The sequence below is a fragment of the Myxocyprinus asiaticus genome, chromosome 27 (genome assembly GCF_019703515.2).
Source record: "Myxocyprinus asiaticus isolate MX2 ecotype Aquarium Trade chromosome 27, UBuf_Myxa_2, whole genome shotgun sequence".
Classification (NCBI taxonomy): domain Eukaryota; kingdom Metazoa; phylum Chordata; class Actinopteri; order Cypriniformes; family Catostomidae; genus Myxocyprinus; species Myxocyprinus asiaticus.
In genome coordinates this window covers 24,660,213-24,681,680 of record NC_059370.1, presented here as the reverse complement: position 1 = coordinate 24,681,680, position 21,468 = coordinate 24,660,213, and the positions used below count along the sequence as shown (strand labels likewise).

Sequence of the window (21,468 nt, the reverse complement as noted above, 5' to 3'; positions counted from 1 at the left end):
AAAATTACTATTACAATTTGAATCAATGTTGAAAAAAATGTTCAGAACTTCTTAAACTACTTCAAAGAGTTCTCATAAAAAAAATCCTCCACGTGCAGCAATGACAGCTTTACAGATTCTTGGCATTCTAGCTGTCAGTTTGTCCAGATACTCAGGTGACATTTCACCCCCACTTCCTGTAGCACTTGCCATAGATGTGGCTGTCTTGTCGGGCACTTCTCACAAACCTTACAGTCTAGCTGATCCCACAAAAGCTCAATGGGGTTAAGATCCATAACACTCTTTTCCAATTATCTGTTGTCCAATGTCTGTTTCTTTGCTCACTCTAACCTTTTCTTTTTGATCTTCTGTTTCAAAAGTGGATTTTTATTTGCAATTCTTCCCATAAGGCCTGCACCCCTGAGTCTTCTCTTTACTGTTGTACATGAAAATGGTGTTGAGTGGGTAGAATTCAATGAAGCTGTCAGCTGAGGACATGTGAGGCATCTATTTCTCAAACTAGAGTCTCTGATGTACTTATCCTCTTGTTTAGTTGTACATCTGGCCTTCCACATCTCTTTCTGTCCTTGTTAGAGCCAGTTGTCCTTTGTTTTTGAAGACTAGTGTACACCTTTGTGTGAAATCTTCAGTTATTGCCTTCCTCACAACAATGATTGACTGACGAGTTTCTAGAGAAAGCTGTTTCTTTTTTGCCATTTTTGACCTAATATTGACCTTATGACATGCCAAACTCAAAAACAAACACAAAGACAATGTTAAGCTTCATTTAATGAAACAAATAGCTTTCAGCTGTGTTTGATATAATGGCAAGTGATTTTCTAGTACCAAATTAGCAATTTATCCTTGAGTAATCATGCTAAGGTGTTGGAGTGATTGCTGCTGAAAATGGGACCTGTCTAGATTTGATCAAAAATGATTATTTTCAAATAGTGATGGTGCTGTGTTTACATCAGTAATGTCCTGACTATACTTTGTGATCAGTTGAATGCCACTTTGGTGAATTCAAGTACCAGTTTCCTTCCAAAACAGCAAAATCTGTACATTATTCCAAACTTTTGGCTGCCAGTGTGTGTGTGTGTGTGTGTGTGTATATATATATATATATATTGACTCATCCCTCATTTTATTTAAAGAAAGCAAAAATCGAGGCTACAGTGAGGTCCTTACAATGGAAGTGAGTGGGGACAGTTTTTGGAGGGTTTAAAGGCAGAAATGTTAAGCTTACTGTATAATCTTATAAAAGCACTTTGTAAAAACTTGTGTATTATTTAAGCTGTAAATTTGTTTAAATTGTTGTTTTTTTACGTCGTTTTAGGGTTTAAATTATGCTAACGGGCATATTGTTTACATCTTGTGGCTATACTTTTGAAACAATAGACTATTTTAATGTCACTTCCATTGTTGCTTCATTGTACTTGGCTTCTGTTTTTTGTTTTTTTTGTAATAAGAAAAGGAGGGACAAGTTGAAATGATTTTTGTGGTAATGAACGTTATGCCACAAATGCTGTTAATTGAGCTTAATTTGTATTGAACCCGGAATATTCTTTTAAAGTCACTATTTAAATTGTTGCTCATGTTGTATGTCAAGTAATGTGTAATAGGCCCACTAATGTAACATGTACTTACTGTGTATTTCATTTTGTGAAACTGCTTGTAATTACAAATTTTTATTACTATGAATAATTATAGCAACATGATATTTTAGGTTTAATTGTTTTCATTACTTTTTAAAATATTTTAATGTTTTTCACCAGCCATATTAAACCACTACTACTACTACTACTACTACAACAAATAATAAGTTTATAATATAATAAAAAATATCATAAATAGGAATAAATAACTCAAACTTTCTTTTGCTCTTCTTTCTCGTGGACTGGGCCAGTGCTGGGGCCTGTTGTGATCTGACATCTGGAAACAAAGCAATGCAAATAGAGAGGCTAGTACCTCAGGGCCTTGGAGTACCACAATCCATCTTGAGCTCTAATAAAATAAAATAAATATATATTTTTTAAAACCATCCATACATGTTTTATCAAGTTTAAACATCACTCAAAGAAAGAGAACACAATAGGCAATTATGACGTTTAATGGTGAGGCAGTATGTAACATAGCCCATTATGACCCAAATAAAGCAGAGCCTTCACTCAATATGTGTCTCAAAGTAGAGGTTCTGACCCAAGATCAGCTTCATTTGCCCTGTCCTAACTGTAACTACATGGCGAAAACCAAAACTAATCAGCACTCCAGCTCTGTGATTCCTTGTGAGTGCAGACCAGTATGGTCACAATGCCACCCCCAAAAATTTGTTACAAACACTTAGAGACAGACACTCTTGTGCAGAGGCAAGATCCAGGAAAGACAAATTGTGCTAAGAGGCCACTTGAGAGAGATACAGTATATATGAATTATTATATGCAAATACTACTCATGTACACTACCGGTCAAAAGTTTTGAAACACTTGCCTGAAATGTTTCTCATGATCGTAAAAATCTTTTGATCTGAAGGCGTATGCTTAAATGTTTGAAATTAGTTTTGTAGACAAAAATATAATTGTGCCACCATATTAATTTATTTCAAAACAAAACTAAAATTTAATAATAATAATAATAATAAAATAAACATTTTCGAAATTGATGACTTGGACCAAATAATAAAGAAAAGCAGCCAGTAAGTGCCCAACATAGATGGGAACTCCTTCAATACTGTTCAAAAAGCATCTCAGGGTGATACCTCAAGAAGTTGGTTGAGAAAATGTCAAGAGTACATGTCTGCAAATTCTAGGCAAAGGGTGACTACTTTGAAGATGCTCAAATATAACACAGTTTTGATTTATTTTAGATTTTTAGTCACAACATAATTCCCATAGTTCTGTTATTCCATAGTTTTGATGACTTTACTATTATTATAAAATGTGAAAGAAAAAAAAAATGAATAAAGAATAAGTGTTTCAAAACATTTGACCGGTAGTGTATATACATTAGGTCCCCTTGGTTGGAACTGATTAGTATTCACTGTAGGTAGGCTATTCCATAGGATTTTTCTTTAAATACATGTTTAAAACATTTTCATTCTATGTACAGAGAAATACTGTATATTTCTATGAGGAAGTAATGCTGAATTGTCAAGGAGTTTTGAGTGCTAACTGGCCAGCACTAAAAGTAAAGCTTCAGCATTTGAGCATAAGAACGAGTTTGTTTGCATCTGAGACAATGTTTTGCTACAAAAGCAGGAGAATACAAAGCAGACAGCTCTACTGTATAAAGGCTCAGTTTCCATCCTCATTTTACCACAGTCCATGAGAGAGTTTACCCCATTTTACACAATAGTAAGCATGGAACGTAAAAACAGTCAGCAAATTACATACATGAGACAACTTCAGTCTAACAGATGACATTTGTGGCTAACAATGGGTAACAAAAAAACTAACTTCACAGTCATCTGTGACAAAATGTCTTTTGACAGACTTTTAAAAGTCTCAAAGAGAGAGAAAAATACATTACAAAGTGTATGGAGGCTGATGATGGCGCTGACGTGTAGAACAGTAGTCCAATAGTCCAATCAAATCCTCTTGAGGTGACTGATCGTTATGTTGATCATTCTACAAGGGTAGAGTTTATCGCCATAGTCAGTGTGGTCACTGTCAAGTGTGTTCACTCCATTTCACACTCATAAACGTTGTTCAATTTTTCCCCCAGTTAGGGGTTGGGAGGAGATGATGGAGGAATGGGATTAGCGTGGAGGAGGTGCGTGTCCTCAGGATTTGTTGTCGTCGTACATGTCCAGTGACGCTTGTATATCAGGAAGCTCCATCTCGCAGACGACGCTGCGTGGAGACACAGAACTCCGGTTGAAGAAATGACCACCTGAAAAAAAGAAGAGAGATCAAGTTACATCACTAAACAACAAAAAACAGTTTGTACATTGGAAATCATGGTTTTTTTTTTTTTTTTTTAGGTTTTAAAGTTTATTACACATGGTGAAATGATGTACAACCTGGGGACAGAAATGAGAATGATGAAAGGAATAATTCTGCTGAATGTTAGAAACAGAAAATATATGCAATATTCAAAAGGTTACTGCTTTTTTTACCTAAAAACAAAAATATGTTTTTACCCTCTCATATTTGAGATTTCATCTCAGTACAAAATAAGTTTCTGTCTTTTATCCTGTAATAGACTTATTAGACCCCATTTATTAGATTAGACTTCAGACCACTTAATTACAATAAAGCTTCTCAGTGTAAATCAGTTCTTTATAAGTTTGTGTGCGTGCTTCTTGTTCTGTCCAATCTATAGCATATATATATACACACAGCGCTGTGAAAAAGGATTTCTTCTGTTTTTGTGTATATCTCATCCTAAATTGTTTCAAAAAATTAAAACAAAATCTAACATAAATGCAATCTGAGTAAACACAAAATACAGTTTTTAAATGATAATGCTATTTATTGAAGCAAAAAAGTTATCTAATACCAACTGGGCCTGTGTGAAAAGTATTTGCCCCCTTAGTTACTAAATCCCCAAATCGATAAAACTGCATTCATAATGGGGTTCAGCTGGACTAGACACACCCAGGCCTGATTCAAATTAATCAGATTAACACCTAAATATATATTTTTCAGCAGCATGAAGTTGGCTAAAAGGTCTCACCCAGTAGCACACTGTGCCAAGGTCTAAAGAAATTCCAGAAATGAGGAGGAAAAAGGTGATTGAAATACATCAGCCTGAGAAGGGTTACAAAGCTATTTCAAAGGCTCTGGGACTCCAAAAGAAATCAGAAAGTACTTTTTTCACAACACTGTATATATACTGCATATATATATATATATATACACACACACACTGGTGCGGCTATCCTTACGAGGACTCTTCATAGACATCATGATTTTTATACTGTTCAAACTATAGATTCTATCCCCTAACCCTCACAAAAAACTTTCTGCATTTTTACATTTTAAAAAAAAAAAAAAAAAACATTTAGTATGTTTTTTTTTTTTTAAGCGATTTGAATTATGGGGACACTAGAAATGTCCTCATAAACCACATTTATAACATAATACCCTTGTAATTACCAGTTTGTAACCTAAAAAAAAAAGTCCTCGTAAACCACCCAAACCCGCCCACACACACACATTCCAAAAAAGCTGTAGCAGTATGCAAAATGCCAATAAAAACTAAAAGTGATTTGTAAATGCACTTTGACTTCAAACAGTTTACAGACAAGGTACTTCATGATTTACCTAATCAACAGCATTGCTTTTTGAAAATATTAAAAAAAAAAAATAATAATAATAATAATAATTAAAAAAAAAAGAATTCTCTGAAATTGATGCCAACACATCCCAAAAATTTTTAGATGGGCAATTTAGGACTAATAATAATCTGACGAGTTAAAATAACAAGGTGATGTGAAACAGGTGATGATAAACAGGTGAGGTAATAGTGCTATAGTAAGGAGCCTCCAAAAAAGCCTAGTCCTTCAAGAGCAGGGGGTTACAGCAAACAATCCAGTGCCTTGAGAGCAATGTTCCCAAAAGACAAATGGAGATTTCATTTTGTCAAACAGTCAACTGTCCAAACTTTTTTGGAGTGTGTTGCAAACTTGTGATTTGAAATGAGTGTATATTTTCAGAATAAATAAATAAAATAAATTCACAAGTCAAAACATCAAATAATGTTTTCTTGTAGTGCTTTCAATATAATACATGGAACATAAAAATGACAAAGCACTCCTATTTGTTCTTATTGGCATTTTACATACATTTTTGGAATTGAGGTTGTACTGTATTGTAAGTTGTGATTTTAAGGGCATGTATATTTCATATTTTATTTAAAAATATATTTTAGTTGTGCTGACTACAAATGTGTGCTGGTCTGACTGTATATTATTAGAGAGAATAAATACATTTTAGTATAGTTTAACAAAAACAAAACAAAAAAATGACCCCAAGAACGTACAAAGGATAAAGTATAAAACAATGCAACCTCTGCTGATTTACAAACAACACTGTTATGTCAGAACTGTTGTCTTTCAGGATTTGCTAGAAGTTTTCAATTTTATTTAAATGGTTTACAAGACAGAGACCTAATATGTTACCTTATAATACAATTCAGGAAATAAATTCTGACCAAACACAGCACTTCACCTATAGTTGCTCAATCCCAAACCATGCGTTTAATATTGGATCACACAAAAAGTGACCACAATCTGCCCTCATATATGTGTTATTTTGAGTGCCCTCGACATGACCTAAGGCACTGTAGAAAGAAACTGTAGAGCAGAAATATGGCACTGTGAAGGAAAACTTACAATTCAGCACAACACAGGTTTGCATAAAACACTTTAATTAAAGCACACACAAATATATTTCAAAATTTCATTCACATTACAATGAAAGGAAAAACGCTGTATATGACAACTTAGACAAAACGAAAAGACATTTAATATTTACGTAAAAAAACACCCAATCTAATACATATAACTGAAAATGAGCTGATTAAATACAGCAATTAAGTAGTACAATAAAAAGGCTCATTGGCAATCTCACCAAGTGAAAAGCTGTGAACCCGTTCATATCTACAAAAGTGAAAATTAGCTCTACTAACACAGACAATTCATGTTTAAAAGAAACTTGAAGTGCAATCAGCAAAGTCGGACGTGAATAAAATACAGATGTGATTTTATTTTGGAAATCAGGACTCCAGAAAGCATCTTCTATCCAACTGCATGCTGTAAAAGATGAAATATAAAAAACTGATTAACAAGCTATGTTGTAAGGCACAGGGTAATTAATGGAAAATCAATATACAAATGTTTAATAAAGGAATATTTAAACTGCATCTAAAGTTACCTGATTATACATAGTTTGCTGATTATACCTGAAAGATGGATTTCACCTTTATTTCAGACTTTCTTTGCAGTTGTATAGTACTACGCTTGGTATTTACTTGTAGTGCTGTACACAGCATTACACTGCTGTGACAAATCATGCTCCATTGCAGGTAATAACTCGTTAGTAATGTATTTAAGGATGCTACATTGTACTGAATTTCATGATACCTGCTGAAAATGTTAACCGTTGCACAGACTAACGAGTTGCTCTGGGCTGAAAGGAGCATAATGGGTAACACTTATAAGGTTACATTTGCTAACATTAGTTAACAACATTAGTTAACATGAACTAACAATTAACAATAATTGAATACCACTAATTAATCTTGGTTAATGTTAATTGCAACATTTACTAATACTTATTTTATTTTTTAATGTGTTAACATTACTTAAGCCTTTATGAACTCACAAAGAACAACTTAATAATAAAAAATAAATAACATTAACTAAGATTAATAAATACTGTATTGTTCATTGCTAGATTATGATACCTAATACATTTACTAATGTTAATGAATGTACTGTTACCGCATAATGTTGTATTGCACTGCATTTCATAAGATAGTCTAACTATACTCACTCATATCTGTTGGAGCTGGAGGTGGCTCTGATAATCATGTAACAAAGTGTGAGAGCAGAGAGGACGCTGAAGCTGGCAACAATAAACCACTCTTCTGTTAACAGAGTAAAAGGGGGAGGGGTCATTTTTGTTGAAGGCAGGGCCATGGTATCATCTGGACACAGAAAGCCAAGGAGAGCAGGAAACTGGAGGCAAGCTGAGGTGTACAGAAAAGAGAAAACTTCTCTTATCCATTGACCAGAAGAGGAAACAATTGGAAAGCGATGATCAAGAGAGCGCAAACAAGAGAGATAAAAACAAGAAAGCTAAACTGAATGTAGCACATCCAGAGCATGACAACAGATGCAGGATAAGCTAGACGATTTAAAAGCAGCAACAATGTTGAATTTGTTAGGAAGACCACGCCATTGGACAAGATGTTGTCGCAGCTGAGTTTTTGACATTTTGTTTTAGAAGGACTGCTGTGTATATATATATTATACATATATATACATAAATACAAATAAAAACGATTTTTATTTATTTATTATAAATAGTTAAAAATGTACAAGACAAAAGAATATGTAAAATTGTGAAATTTTTTGTGAAAAAACGAAAAAATTTGAAACACCAGCTTTGGGCTCTTTAACATGATTAATCACTGCAGTATAAACACTGGCAGAGAAGAGGGGTTAACATTGCTGAACACAATATAAATACATGATAAAAGTACAAATGTTTGGCAAATAATAATAATCGAGTTGAAGTCAGAAGTTTACATACACCTTAGCCAAATACATTTAAACTCAGTTTTTCACAATTCCTGACATTTAATCGTATTATCTTAGGTCAGTTAGGATCATGACTTTATTTTAAGAATGTGAAATGTCAGAATAATTGTAGAGTGACTGATTTATTTCAGCTTTTATTTCTTTCATCTCATTCCCAGTGCGTCAGAAGTTTACATACACTTTGTTAGTATTTTGTAGCATTGCCCTTAAATTGTTTTACTTGGGTCAAACATTTTGGGTAGCCTTCCATCAAGGTTATTATCGTAAACTAAAATGAAAACTAAAACTAAAATGTAAAAAAACATTTTTGTTAACTGAAATAAAAATCAACATTATTGGAAAAACTGAAACTAAACTAAAATAAATGTTCATGGCTCTGAAAAACGAAACTAAAATAAAAATTATCTTTAAAAAAATTTAGTTTTCGTTTTTGTTGCAGTAGGTTTTATACCTTTAAACCCGCTATCACCTTAACATGAAGATGCCACTAGGTGGTGATGGCACTAGGAGATGTTTATTGCCCTCATTACATTAGCAAGATAGAGCGGGAGGAAATCACTACAGTACATCACGGAGAGAAGCAAAGCAGGTTGAAAACTAGGGTGACCAGAAGTCAGTCCCCGTTTTATGAGGTGTACCGTAATTCCTCTAATTTTTTTTTTTAAATGTCCCGGTTTCAGCTGTTAGGTTCACTGATTTTTTTTTTTTTTTTTTTTTAATTAAATATCATCCACATCATTCTTGGTATCTTGTCTGGTATCGATTGCAGGGAAGGGAAGATATTTTATTGCACTGCACAATGATTTGACGATACTTTCATTTTAGTTTTGCAGCAATCCGCTCAGAATCTATATGGTTACCATGACAACGACTTGGCGCTTAGAAATGCACAAATGAAAATGCATGTTCAACAAGCTGAAAGAAGCCGATCTATTTCTTTACACAACATGTGCAAAGGAAATTGAAATGTTTAGGTCACAATGTTAAATAAGAGATTGTAGGTCATATTCATACAGCTGTATTTTTTTTTTTTTAAATAGTACAAGCACTTAAATGTGGAAATGTGGAATTGTATTTTAACTTCTAAGTTCCAGTGTTGCAAAATTTGTGTAAAAATGTGTAGCTGACAAGAAATGTTAAAAAAAAATCTGGTCAACTTATACAAAAAACGTTGTTTTCATAAGTATTATTTACAAATTGTACATTTGGGTGTCCAGCTATATGACCCACATTGCACAAATGCTTGTTTTCCCCATTCTATATGTATCACTTGATATAAAAACTAAAACTAAAATAAAAACAATGTAATGAAAAACTAAAACTAATAAAGAACTAACAAACAAAAAATTAAAACCTAACTAAATTGGAGCGAATTTCTTTTTTTTTTTTTTTTTTTTTACAACGAAATAGAAATAAAAACTAAATAACATTTTTTAAACTATTATAACCTTGCCTTCCACGAGCTTCTCACAATAAGTAGCTGGAATTTTGGCCCATTCCTTCAGACAGAACTGGTGTAACTGAGTCAGGTTTGTAGGCCTCCTTGCTCAAACACGTTTTTTTCAGTTCTGCCCACAGATTTTCTATCGGACTGAGGTCAGGGCTTTGTGATGGCCACTCCAATACCTTGACTTTGTTGTCTTTAAGCCATTTTGCCACAACTTTGGAGGTATGCTTGGGGTCATTGTCCATTTGGAAGACCCATTTGCGACGAAGTAGATGTAAGATGGCCTGTCATTGGACGGCACTTGTTTGTTCAGGAGGTTTGAGCAGTTTACGTGCTCTATATGAAGCCGTGCAAATGAATTGAACATGAAGCGAACCAGAAGTTAATGGTGCCTTGTTACTGCTGCTGTTAAATGCTGAGCGCAGCCGTCAAAAGAACAGAACAAGCCCCCCGACCCATGCTCTGGACTGAAAGCATGCACCGCCATGTCCCTCGCTCAGATCCAACCTGGAGCAAACACTTCCCTGCGTTACCTTCCCTGAGCCGCTACGAACAAGTGGTGACACCACGTCCATTTTCAGTTATATCACATTCCTATTAAGACATTTTATGTCCAACTTTTAAATATTTTAAGTTAATTTTTATTAAAATAATTGCCTGAGAGTGATTGGAATATGACGCCAGCTGAGGATACACAGAAGGCAGGCGAGCACACTTAACAGCTTAACCTACTGTTGTGATTTACTTGTCAAGCATTTAAAAACTCTTTTACAAAAAAACCCTGTATTATCCACATCAGCCTGCTGTGCATGACTGTTTATAATAACGCAAATAAAGTCTGTGCTTCATATTCTTGTGCTGTGCTCATCTTCATTAAGATGTTTATTGAATGTGGCTATTAATACATACACACAGTAAATTGAAATTAAAGTGCTTTGTGAATTATTGCTACTTTTATCACATACCTCCAACAAACTGTATAGGTCGGGGGGCTTGTTCTGTCACTGGGCATTAAACAGCAGCGGTAACAAGGAACCATTAACCCCTGGTTCGCTTCACGTTCATTTATTTTACGCGGCCTTCAAATTGAACACGTAAACTTCTCATACCTCATGAACAAACAAGAGCCATCCAATGACAGGCTGTCTTACATCTACTTGGAGAGGCACGTGGGAGAGGGTGTGTGTCCTAAAACTGAGACGAAATTTCATTGGTTACCCAAACGAATCAACTGTCCAATGGCATTTTTAAACTTGATTGTCAAATGGAGAAAGAAAAGCAATTGGCAAATGAAAAAGAAGGGCCAAAGTCAAACGAAAAAGAAAAGCCATTGGCAAATGGATGAAGAAAAGCAGCTGGCAAATGAGTAAAGAAAAGCATTTGCCAAATGCTTTTTTAAAACGCATTTAAAAATGACTTATTGGGGGCTTGGGTAGCTTAGTGAGTATTGACGCTGACTACCACCCCTGGGGTCACGAGTTCGAATCCAGGGCTTGCTGATTGACTCCAGCCAGGTCTCCTAAGCAACCAAATTGGCCCGGTTAATAGGGAGTGTAGAGTCACATGGGGTAAGCTCCTCGTGGTCGCGATTAGGGGTTCTCGCTCTCAATGGGGCGCATGGTAAGTTGTGCGTGGATCACAGAGAGTAGCATGAGCCTCCTGTGCTGTGAGTCTCCGCGGTGTCAGGCACAACGAGCCACGTGATAAGATGTGTGGATTGACTGTCTCAGAAGCGGAGGCAACTGAGACCTGTCCTCCGCCACCCGGATTGAGCTGAGTAACCACGCCACCACGAGGACCTACTAAGTAGTGGGAATTGGGCATTCCAAATTGGGAGAAAAGGGGATATATATTATATATTTATTTTTTTTGCCAATGTGTGAACGGCTTGTAATGCAACTTAAAAAATGAGCCCTTCCCGGACTTCTTAGGTTGCCTATTAAAGCCTGTGGACAGATTTTCATGCGAAGGGAACGGGTTGCTTTTGCCGGGAAAATCCAAAGGATGTGGTGTTTATGCATGCTCCCGAGAGCCTTGCCTCAGTGCTTCTCTTCCGCTATTCAACAGCGACAACAAACAGCAACACTAGGTAACGTTATCTTAGAGATGGAATCCAGCAAATGTCCGGCTCCCAGCACAACACCGACTCCTATACAAACTCTGAGTAAGCCCCCCCAAAAAAAAAAAACATTTATCTACTGAATCCAGTCTGGCTAAGCGGAAACGTCATCGTGGTCGAGCGAAAACTAGAGTGAACTTCGGCAGGGCATTTGATTCCTGGAGGGATCTTCGTTCGGTTTTGGGGATCAAAACCGACCCTGAATTGGCATTATTCTTATTGGACAGGTAAGCTTACATAACTACAAAGCATGTGAAATATAGTGCCATAAGGATTGATCTGTGTAATTTTAGCTAACTTGATCTTGCCTGCACAGTAACTGTCATAAACAATGTTAATCTGTAATTATTCAGCAAGGTAAACTACAATAACACATAAAATGAATGCTAGACAATGTTCAAGATAATACAAAAAGACCCATTCATTAGTGTAACGTAACTTGGTTGTACAGAAAATATATACATTCTATTATTATAAAACAATAGCGCATATCAAAATGACAGTTGTTATGGAATCACATCAATACTGAATTGTGTAAACATATTTATAATGTACAGTCTATTTTATAAACAGCTACTTTCATCATCCACCAAATTTAGCTAACAGCTATTGATAAAGCTGGCTAGCTAGCTAACGCCGACATAGGCTATCATATAAATGCAGTCAATGTTTCATGCAATGAAAAGTGATTACTTCAAACTACAGTCTAGCACAGTCAGACCTATATCCACACTTTGTTTTAGCCCTGTTCAAGCACTGGAGATTCAAATATAATATACAGTCTCAAAGTTTGTAGTAAAACAATCATTACCGTGTAATTTTAATTATGCTACCTCATCTGTCAGCATGATACCGGTGAATCACGTTGTCTCTTTGTACGTTACGTCATTGTTTTGGCCGATGCCTGTGTCCCTATGGAGTGTGTGCATGAGCGCGAGCATGAGCAACAAGTAGCTGGCTGCAGTTCACTTAATGGCCACAGGTGTCATTAATCAGAATCAGCTTTATCAGAATCAGCTTTATTGCCAAGTATGCTTACACATACAAGGAATTTGTCTTGGTGACAGGAGCTTCCAGTGTACAACAATACAAAAACAATACAAAAACAGCAGCAAGACATAGATAATAATAAAAAATAAAAAAATAATTATACACATACGTACATACACACATACATAGTGCAAATCTAATACAAATCTGTTATCTGTTATGTACAGTGCAAAATACAAATCTGTTATGTACAGTACAAATGTTTTTTTTTTTTTTTTTTTTTTTCAGAGGAATGAAATGGCAGAAGAGGTTGTTTGTGTTGGATAAATATTAAAAAGACTAAACTGTATATTGCACATAGTTATTGCTCAATGGGGCAATTTAACTGTTCATGAGATGGATAGCCTGAGGGGAAAAAACTGTTCCTGTGCCTGACGGTTCTGGTGCTCAGAGTTCTGAAGCGTCTGCCAGAAGGCAACAGTTCAAAAAGGTAATGGGCAGGGTGAGTGGGGTCCAGAGTCATTTTTCCAGCCTTTTTCCTCACTCTGGAAGTGTATAGTTCTTGAAGGGGGGGCAGGGGGCAATCAATAATCCTCTCAGCAGTCCGAACTGTCCTTTGTAGTCTTCTGATGTCTGATTTCGTAGCTGAACCAAACCATACAGTTATTGAAGTGAAGAGGATAGGCTCAATAACCGCTGAGTAGAACTGTATCAGCAGCGCCTGTGGCAGGTTGAACTCCCTCAGCTGGCGAAGGAAGTACAACCTCTGCTGGGCCTTTTTCACAATAGAGTCAATGTGTGTCTCCCATTTCAGGTCCTGTGAGATGGTAGTGCCCAGGAACCTGAATGACTCCACTGCTGCCACAGTGCTGTTTAGAATGGTGAGGGGGGGGGGGTCAGTGTTGGGGTGTTCCTCCTAAAGTCCACAATCATCTCCACCGTTTTGAGCGTGTTCAGCTCAAGGTTGTTTTGACTGCACCAGACAGCCAGCTGTTTAACCTCCCTTCTGTATGCAGACTCATCGTCATCTCGGATGAGGCCGATGACAGTGGTGTCATCTGCAAACTTCAGGAGCTTGACAGAGGGGTCCTTGGCGATGCAGTCATTGTGTAGAGGGAGAAGAGTAGTGTGAGAGCACACATCCCTGGGGGGCACCAGTGCTGATTGTACAGGTGCTTGAAGTGAGTCTCACAAGCTGCTGCCTGTCTGTCAGAAAGCTGGTAATCCACTGACAGATAGACATGGGAACAGAGAGTTGGTGTAATTTATTCTGGAGTATAGCTGGGATGATGGTGTTGAAAGCCGAACTGAAGTCCACAAAAAGGATCCTTGCATATGTCCCTGGTCTGTCCAGATGTTGCAGGATATGATGCAATCCCATGTTGACTGCATCATCTACAGACCTGTTTGCTCGATAAGCAAATTGAAGGGGATCTAGAAAGGGTCCAGTGATGTTCTTCAGGTGGGCCAACACCAGTCTCTCAAATGATTTCATGACCACAGGCGTCAGGGCGACAGATCTGTAGTCATTAAGTCCTGTGATTTATTTGGTTTCTTTGGGACAGGAATTGAGCGTTTGAAGCAGCATGGGACTTCACACTGCTCCAGTGATCTATTGAAGATCTGTGTGAAGATGGGGGCCAGCTGGTTAGCACAGGATCGAAGACATGCTGGTGAGACGGCATCTGGGCCTGAAACTTTCCTCGTCTTTTGTTTCCGAAAGACCCGGCTCACATCATCGTCACAGATCTTAAGTGCAGGTTGAGTAGCAGGAGGGGGGTTGCAGGAGGTGTTGGTGTTTGTGTGAAGTGAAGGTCAGAGTGGGTGTGGGGTGTGAGATTGGGCCTTTCAAATCTGCAGTAGAACACATTCAGGTCATCAGCCAGTTGTTGGTCCACCACAGGGTTGGGGGTAGGAGTCCTGTAATTTGTGAGTTGTTTCATGCCACTCCACACTGATGCAGGGTCGTTAGCTGAAAACTTGTTTTTCAGCTTCTCAGAGTAGCTTCTTTTAGCCACTCTGATATCCTTGTTCAGTGTGTTCCTGGCCTGATTGTACAAGACTTTATCCCCACCCCTGTAAGCATCCTCTTTGGCCTGATGAAGCTGCCTGAGCTCTGCTGTAAACCATGGTTTGTTGTTGTTAAACTTTAAATAAGTCCTAGTAGGAATGTACATATCCTCACAGAAACTGATATATGATGTAGCAGTATCTATGAGCTTGTCCAAGTCTGTGGCTGCAGCCTCAAAAACACTCCAATCCGTGCAATCAAAGCAGGCTTGTAGTTCCCACTCTGCTTCATTGGTCCATCTCTTTACAGTCCTTACTACTGGCTTTGTTGATTTTAATTTCTGCCTGTAGGTTGGAAGAAGATGAACCAGACAGTGACCAGAGAGTCCCAAAGCTGCTCTAGGGACAGAGCGATATGCATCCTTTGTTGTGTAACAATGATCCAGTATGTTCCTGTCTCTGGTGGGGCATGTAATGTGCTGTTTGTATTTGGGCAGTTCACGTGTGAGATTTGCTTTGTTAAAATCCCTAAGAATAATAATAACTAAGTCCGGGTATTGTTGTTCTATGTCTGTGATTTGATCAGTCAGCTGTTGCAGCACTGTGTTCACACATGCGTTTGGCGCGATATACACACTCGCCAGAATAAACGAGGAAAACTCCCAAGGTGAGTAGAACGGCTTACAGTTAATAAAGAGCACTTCCAAATTAGGACAGCACATCCTCTTTAACGTTGTTACATCTGTACACCAACTTTCATTGATGTAAATGTATGTTCCACCGCCTCTCGTTTTCCCCGTTAACTCCGCGATGCGATCTGCTCTAAACAGCTGAAAGCCCAGCAGATGTAACGCGCTGTCTGGAATGGCTTCACTCAGCCAGGTTTCTGTGAAGCACAAGGCACCAGAGTTTGAAAAGTCCTTGTTTGTACGGGTGAGGAGATGCAGTTCGTCTGTTTTGTTAGGAAGAGAGCGGAGATTCGCTAGATGAATGCTCAGCAGCACTATTCGAAAGAGCTACACACCGAGGCGGCCATCCGCGGTGCCATCTTGATAATAACAAGGGTTTCTGAATCTTACATACTGCACCTTTAATGTGCTATTTGTTTTTGTGCTAAACATGAATTAAATAAACAAATTTAAATGTGTCTATTTGTCCATTTATAAATTGGTTTATTTTTTATATTTTTTTTCAAATTAATAGATTGATCATTTATTTCTTCACTTTTTTTAATTGGCACTCCAGGGCTTCCATACTCATGTTGTTCCAAACCCATTTAAATATTTGTTTTATATGTGGAACACAAACGTAAATGTTAGACAGAACTGACAGCCTCAGTCACCATTCACTTTCAGTGTATGGCAAAAAACTGTAATGAAAGTAAATGGTGCCTCACCGCTACACAAGTTACACTCACCGTAACTTCTTCTGAGATCCACAGAAAACAGAAAGTCACACGGTTTGAAACAACACGAGGATGAGAAAATTATGACAAAATGTTAATTTATATCTGAGCTATTCCTTTAAGGGGACCTGTAACAGTACAAATATTTGCCATTACAAAAATGATAAAATTAGTGAAACTGAAGTGCTTTGCATTCACAATGTGCACTAATTGTTTATACTTTTGTGAAAGTATGGTACACAGAAGATGCACAAGCATACAAGCCGTGATGGCGAGAGACAGCTGAGACAGTCTAAGTTAATTTGGAGCATTCACACAGTGTGCCGTACTTCTGTATTTCATGGCATTTTTTATATTCACTTAGGGTATGTTAATGTGAAAGGCAATATGTGATTGGAATTTCAAGTACACAATAATCATGTTTATTTCAAATAACCACAATTAGATCAAGTAATTGCAATCAAGTATTGCAATTATGTAATAATCATGACAGGCTAACAGTGGAACATGTTATTAGAGAGGATACAAAATGAACTGTTTTTCAACACACACATGCACACGGTGACTTGAGAATCTAGAACCAAAGTATATTATGGTAAAGGGCAGGACACACTGAAGTTCAGCACAGACACCTCAGCCTGCTCACATCACGGAGCTCAGCCAACAGGAGGATGAAGTGTATGACTCAGAGCAAACAGATGTCCCTGACCAACAGGTGGAGAGATGTAGTCAGTGCATAAAGGTAAGAAAAGTTAACCCCCCGCTGCGGAGGAAATGAAGGGCAGAAAGAGGATGTAACCGAAGTGAGGAAAGATAAGGTGACAGAGAAAGAATTAAAAGAGCATCCAAATGAAGACAGACAGAATTTAGAGAGTATGAGCCCTGTTCTTACTGGTGACAGCGATGTTGATCTCTCCGGAGCGAGGGATGAGCTCTTCATTAGAGGGGAGTTGGGAGGAACTGGAGTGGCGTAGGGGCTCCAGACTGATGCTGGTCTCTGAGGACAGGTCCATCAGTGCTGTCCTCTGGCTGGCGGTCTGACTGCGGGACATCCGCTCCATGTCAAAAGCCAAGTTGTCCACACAGGGCAGGTTGGGCTGCAAATACATGTACGTCTTTAGTCAAACTAAAATTATACTGTTATACAGAAATTGTTTGTCATTACATAAATGCCCTGAAATCTAAATCATTTTTGAGATTTCATTTCAGTTATGATCAGAAATGTTTTAATTGTTTAGAAATTGTTCAGTTTGTTAATGTTTCTTGCTATTGTCTAAAAAATATTGGAAAGGCATTTAATTTCAGCCATTACCTAAAAATATAAATCATACAGTATATGAGTTGCTGCATTAACATGCAATGATTTATATGACCACCAGAGGGAGACACCAGATCATAACAAATGCAGATCAAAGCGCACATCATCTTGTACAGTAATGTCTTTACATGCTCACATCTATAGTAATAACTGAGACAGGAAATCAATTCCAATACAACTGCATCACTTGCTGTTATTTTCAAGTGGAAAAATATTACTTGCTGTTATTTTCAAGAGGAAAAAATAAAACACAATAAAATCATGAAAACAACAAATAAAATAAGAGCCTTATAAATACTATAACCTGCTGGCATCTCAGATCTGTGTGCCTGTTGTTTTTGTGCTAAATTTAAGAGTGTCTGTATACTTTGCTATACTTTGGGGACAAATTTGTCCCCAGACGTACAATTAGACAAAACTTCACTTTGGGGATGTTCTCGAAGGTAAAAATGATGTATTATGTTTTTGTTTTCCCCCTAAAAGATCAGAAATGTTTAGGGGTACGGTTAGGGTTTGGTTAGTCTGGAGTAATTTTAATAAGCTTATTTAATTTAAAAACTGTCAGAAAGCGAGAGTGAGACAACGAAACCCAAGAGCAGAGGAAAAGTTCAAAGGATTTATTCACAATAAATATAAACTTAAAGCTCAGGTGTGGGCGCTGGTCGCAGCAGGGGAACGGCCTCCATGGCCATAGACGCTGGCCATGACAGGGGAACGGCCTCCGCAGCCATGAGCACTGGCAGCTGCAACTGGGGAGCGGCCTCCGTGGCCGTGGGCACCGACAGAGACTGGGGAATGGCCTCCATGACCGTGAGCACCCACAGAGACTGAGGAACAGCCTCTGTGGCCGTGAGCACCAACAGAGAGTGGGGAATAACCTCCATGGCCGTGAGGACTGACATAGACTGGGGAACAGCCTCCATGGCTGTGAGAACCAACATGGACAGGGGAACAGCCTCCGTGATCATGGGCACTGGCATGGGAATGAACTCCTTGGTCGTGAGCACAGGCAGTGACAGGGAAACAGCCTCCGTGGCTGTGAGCACAGGTAGTAACAGGAGAACAGCTTCCGTGGCTGTGAGCACAGTGACAGGGGAACGACCTCCTTGGCTGTGGGCACTAGCAGCGGCAGGGGAACGGCCTCTGTGGCCATGAGCGCTGGCAGCAACAGGGAAAAGGCCTCCATGGCTGTGGATGCTGCTAGCGGCAGGGGAACGGCCTCCATGGCCGTGGACGCTGGCAGCGGCAAGGAGAAACAGCCTCCGTGGCTGTGGACATTGTCAGAGGCAGGGGAACGGCCTTCGTGGCCATGGACGTTGGCAGATGCAGGGGAACAGGCGCCCAGCTCCTCCTCTTCCCCCTCCGGGTGGTGACAGGTTCGTCAAGCTGGACTATCCGACCTTGCCACTTTAAGACTACGTTGACATCCATAATGTTCCATTTGGCTCCGGAATCCCCCAATGCGGAAACAGCGTGACTGGCTGATCTACTCTGCAGCAGGGCCATATCGAACACTTGGCAGAGCTCCGTGGCGAATGCTAGGGATGATGTGCAACAGGGAAGTCTGTTGTCCCACATGGCGGTTCCCCAAACAGCGGCCCTTTCAGTGAGGAGCGTGATGACGTATGCCTACTTCATTGACTCTGACGGGAAAGCAGAGGGCTGCAACGAGAAGTACACAGAGTATTGTTTGAGGGAGGTTCAACAAGAGTCCGCCTCACCTGAAAACAGGGCTAGAGGATTATGGCAGGGCTCAAAATGTCCAGAAATGTGGGGAATCGCCGGAGCCAGTGAGGGCGCTTTCTGGGTGAGGCCGGTATCAGGAGACTGGCAGAGTTGTTGGATAACGGAGGTGAGCTCAGCGAACTGCAATGCCATCATCTCCAGAGCCCGATTATTAGCAGAGATTTTATCCTGTTGACATCCCAGTAAAGCTCCCTGCTGAGAAATGGGTGGAGCGAAGAGTAGATTCCTCTGCTGGGTCAATCATGGCTGGATTGTTCTTTCAGAGAGCGAGACAATAAGACCCAAGAGCAGAGGAACAGTTCAAAGGATTTATTCACAAAAAATATCACCATCAACTGTGCTGGCGAAGTATGAAGATCCTGGCACCAGCTGCAGTAGCAGGGGAGAAGTTCGTGGGTGTGTGTGTGCGCCGTGGCCACACAGTGGGCAGAGACAAGGAATCCTCCATAGAAGATAAGCTGACATGCAGCAAACTGGAAGGCAACCACACTCCCGACAAACGGGTAGAGACAGACAACCAAACAGATACACAAGACATGACCAACTAGGCAGAGAGAGTGAGGTAAGTACTTCACATCATACAGCTTTCAATAATGATAACACACAACATACTAAAGACTACATACAACTACATTCAACAATCCAGCAATGACAATGACACAACAAAGGCTTTAAATGGACAAGGAATCAGCGGGGAGACAGGTGCTGCTAGGACATTAATTAGCAGCATGATCAGCATTCCTATGGGAACAATCAATGTTCCCATGGAAACACTGATCACACATGCCAGCAGCGTGAGAGACACGAGGGAGAGAAAGAACAAAAAAAACAGAACATGGGAGCATGAGTGTCCGGATCAGACACAGACTGAAACCGAACCAGACAGGAGGTCAGGATCCAGACACCATGCTCCGGACACAAACAAGACCGACCGAAGAGCGCACGGCGGTAACTCACACCCGGACCCGTGTGCTCAACACAAAGACAGGACACGAAACACAAGACAGAACATGGGGCGATGATGTCACAGTCCTGTAAGACAAAAACCCAACCTGACAAAGCGACAGGACTGTGACAAAAACAATAGTCTAAATGGTGTGTCCCCATTTACATAGCTAGATAAACGTGTGTGTGTGTGTGTGTTCTAGCTATAATTTGGGGACAAATCTGCACCTAAAATTGAGCTAAATTGTACAAAACCTCCCATTAGGGACATTTTGGGATCCCCTCCTTTGTAAAATCGATCCATATATAAATTAAATAATGTTTTTTTTAATTTTATTCTAATGATATAGAATATATTATGAAAGGTTTCTGTTACGGTTAGGTTTAGGGTGTGGGTTACGGTTAGTTTATAGTAGTTAGCTTTATATAAAACAATACAAGTCTATGTAATGTCCTCATTTAGACAGCTGAGCAAACGTGTGTGTGTGTGTGTACCCACCATAACTCCCAGGGCTTTGAGGATGTTGAGTTTACACATAGGGCAGGTGCAGTGCTCATTTAGCCATGGGTCCACACATATTTTATGGAAGACATGCCTGGAGAGAGAGAGAGAGAGAGAGAGAGAGAGAGAGAGAGAGAGAGAAAGGACATTTCTAATTGTCATATATATATATATATATATATATATATATATATACACACACACACACACACAGAGTATATACTGTATACTTTTTTTTTTTATAATTTTTTCTTTAACATTCAATTTCTCCATCTGTGAAACATTATTTATTTATTTATTTATTTTATAAATTCTATATATTAAAATATATCTGTCTATATTAATAAAAAATATGTTTTCCTGTCAAATCAATGCCAAATCATGACACGCTGCATCATGTCACTGATTTCAGCATAATTCTTCACAGCAACAATGAATATTTGAAACTGCGTTAAGGGCGTTGGTGTAAGAAGCACATTACATGTAAAAACACATCACAAATTTACGTTACAACTATAGAGTAGAAAGTGAGAGGCAGATTAAAGCGAGAAGCTGGTGGGCTTCAAAGGAGCAACACAAGCTTTTTACTGAGAGCTTTTGAGTCTCTTCTCCTCCTCATACCCGGCTGCCGCACAATCCGAGCTGTGTTCGTTGCAGACCCTGGGCTCTAGCAACGGAAACCCTCTTCATGAGGGAGTTTCTCTGCACAAGCCAGCCATTGTGGCTATTGCTAGAGACAGG

General features: G+C 38.9%; 1 protein-coding gene across 8 annotated transcripts in view; it reads right to left on the bottom strand.

Annotated features, from left to right (window-relative positions):
* Positions 1-2,073: 2,073 nt before the first annotated feature.
* The window catches only part of LOC127417749 (E3 ubiquitin-protein ligase RNF130-like), a 102,777-nt gene continuing 83,382 nt past the window's right edge, over positions 2,074-21,468 (bottom strand). For 3 of the 8 annotated variants that reach the window (XM_051657944.1, XM_051657945.1, XM_051657951.1), the window contains 4 exons: positions 20,725-20,821; positions 17,109-17,313; positions 7,476-7,671; positions 4,429-6,733 (listed from right to left, as the gene is read on the bottom strand). In XM_051657944.1, coding sequence (XP_051513904.1) covers positions 6,697-6,733; positions 7,476-7,671; positions 17,109-17,313; positions 20,725-20,821 — 535 coding nt within the window. In that variant the 3' untranslated portion in view covers positions 4,429-6,696. Of the gene's footprint in view, positions 3,868-4,428; positions 6,734-7,471; positions 7,672-17,108; positions 17,314-20,724; positions 20,822-21,468 lie in introns of those variants that run through there. The other 5 variants (XM_051657946.1, XM_051657948.1, XM_051657947.1 and 2 more) reach the window with 3 other exon arrangements.